The sequence below is a fragment of the Condylura cristata genome, unplaced genomic scaffold (assembly GCF_000260355.1).
Source record: "Condylura cristata isolate star-nosed mole 26May11 unplaced genomic scaffold, ConCri1.0 scaffold00068, whole genome shotgun sequence".
Taxonomy (NCBI): Eukaryota; Metazoa; Chordata; class Mammalia; order Eulipotyphla; family Talpidae; genus Condylura; species Condylura cristata.
Window position 1 is genome coordinate 476,772 of NW_004567169.1, and position 1,384 is coordinate 478,155.

At 76.1% G+C, this 1,384-nt stretch overlaps 1 protein-coding gene across 1 annotated transcript in view; it reads left to right on the forward strand.

Moving 5' to 3' along the window:
- The window catches only part of NPLOC4 (nuclear protein localization 4 homolog (S. cerevisiae)), a 30,287-nt gene extending 29,520 nt beyond the window's left edge, over positions 1-767 (forward strand). Inside the window, exon 15 of the mRNA XM_012734754.1 lies at positions 519-767. Coding sequence (XP_012590208.1) covers positions 519-767 — 249 coding nt within the window. The remainder of the gene's footprint in view (positions 1-518) is intronic.
- Positions 768-1,384: the final 617 nt, after the last annotated feature.

Genomic DNA, 1,384 nt, shown 5'->3' on the forward strand with positions numbered 1-1,384 from the left:
GCTGGGCAGGCCAGGCGGTGGCCAGCGGGCGGCCAGAGGCCGGGGGCGGCGTTCTGGGCTGGGAGGCAAGGGAGGCAGAGGGCGGGCAGGAGGCGCCTGGGAAGGGTCAGGCCGTCTCGGGTCAGCTGGGAAGCGGGCCCCCAGGTCGGCCACAGGAGAACAGGGCGCAGAGCCCGCTCTGCCCTGGGCCGGCAGCGTCGCGCCCTGGCCCACCCTCCCCCGCTCCGGCCCTGCCCCTTGAGACGAAGGAGCTGCCCGGCGTGGAAGCCAGCGCCCCACCAAGGCGGTCCAGACCCGGGCTGGGGCTGCGGGCGTCAGGGCGGTTCCCTGGCTGGGTGAGCTGGGCAGGCGAGGGCAGCTCGGAGGGAGCGTGGCGCCGCGCCGTGCCTGTGGGGCTGCCCTGGCCGCTGCTCCCTGGACCCCGAGACGGAGGTGGGGAGCGGGCGCTCGGCAGCGGCCAGGGCCCCGTCTCTGCGGGTGGCCTCAGCCCTGACCTCGCAGGCCTTTGCGGGAAACAGGGCAGGGTGCGGCTCATGCAGCTGCAGGGCAGAGAGCGGGGGACCCTGGTCCTGAGCCCCGACTCTGTGCACACGCCCGGGGCAGCTGAGCGGGGGCACGAGATGCTCGCGTCCTGGCACCCGCTGCCCAGCTGCCCTCTGGCCACACCTCAGGCCCTGCCTGGAGGCAGCGGGGAGCGGCGGTCTGGCCTCGGGGGAGCCCCGGCACCGCACAGCCGGGTCCTGCCTGGGTCTCGGCCTCCGACCTGAGTCTCCAGGCCGCGGCAGCACGGGGCGAGGCCGAGTGCGCAGCCCAGGACGGGACCCCCGGGGCCAGCCTGCCTGCCCTGTCCACAGGCCCGGGTGCCAGCTGGGCAGGCGCTTTGGTTTCTTTAGGTTCTTCCAAGGAACCGGCACCCGGCGGGGCGGGCACTCAGCGCCAGGGCCCCGGGGCCTCTTCCCTCGGCCGCGCAGCCCGCAGCTGGCCCAGTGTCCTCGCGCCAGCCGTCCCCACTGCCGCCCTTCTTTGTCTGCTGCAGGGTCACCGCGGGGACCTGTGCGGCATTTGGAGGGGCGATGGCAGCGGCCAGGACAGGGTGGGGCCTCGGCACCCAGACGCCCCCGCAGAGGGGGGCAGGCTGGCGAGGAGCTGGTGTGGAGGTGCCGCGCTCGCGGGCGGAGCCCGGAGGCTGGGGCAGGGGGGTGACAGGTGCACGGCGGGCTGAGGGGCGCAGGGGCGCAGGGCGTTGGGCATCGCTGGGGCTGGGCACCGGCGCCCCTTCGCCGCGCACTCCCCGGAGCCCGGGCGGTTGTTCCAGCCCAGCGGAGTGGCGGGGAGCCCAGCGCGCCCAGGCCCACCACAAAGGGCCGCCGGAGTGGGCGCTGCG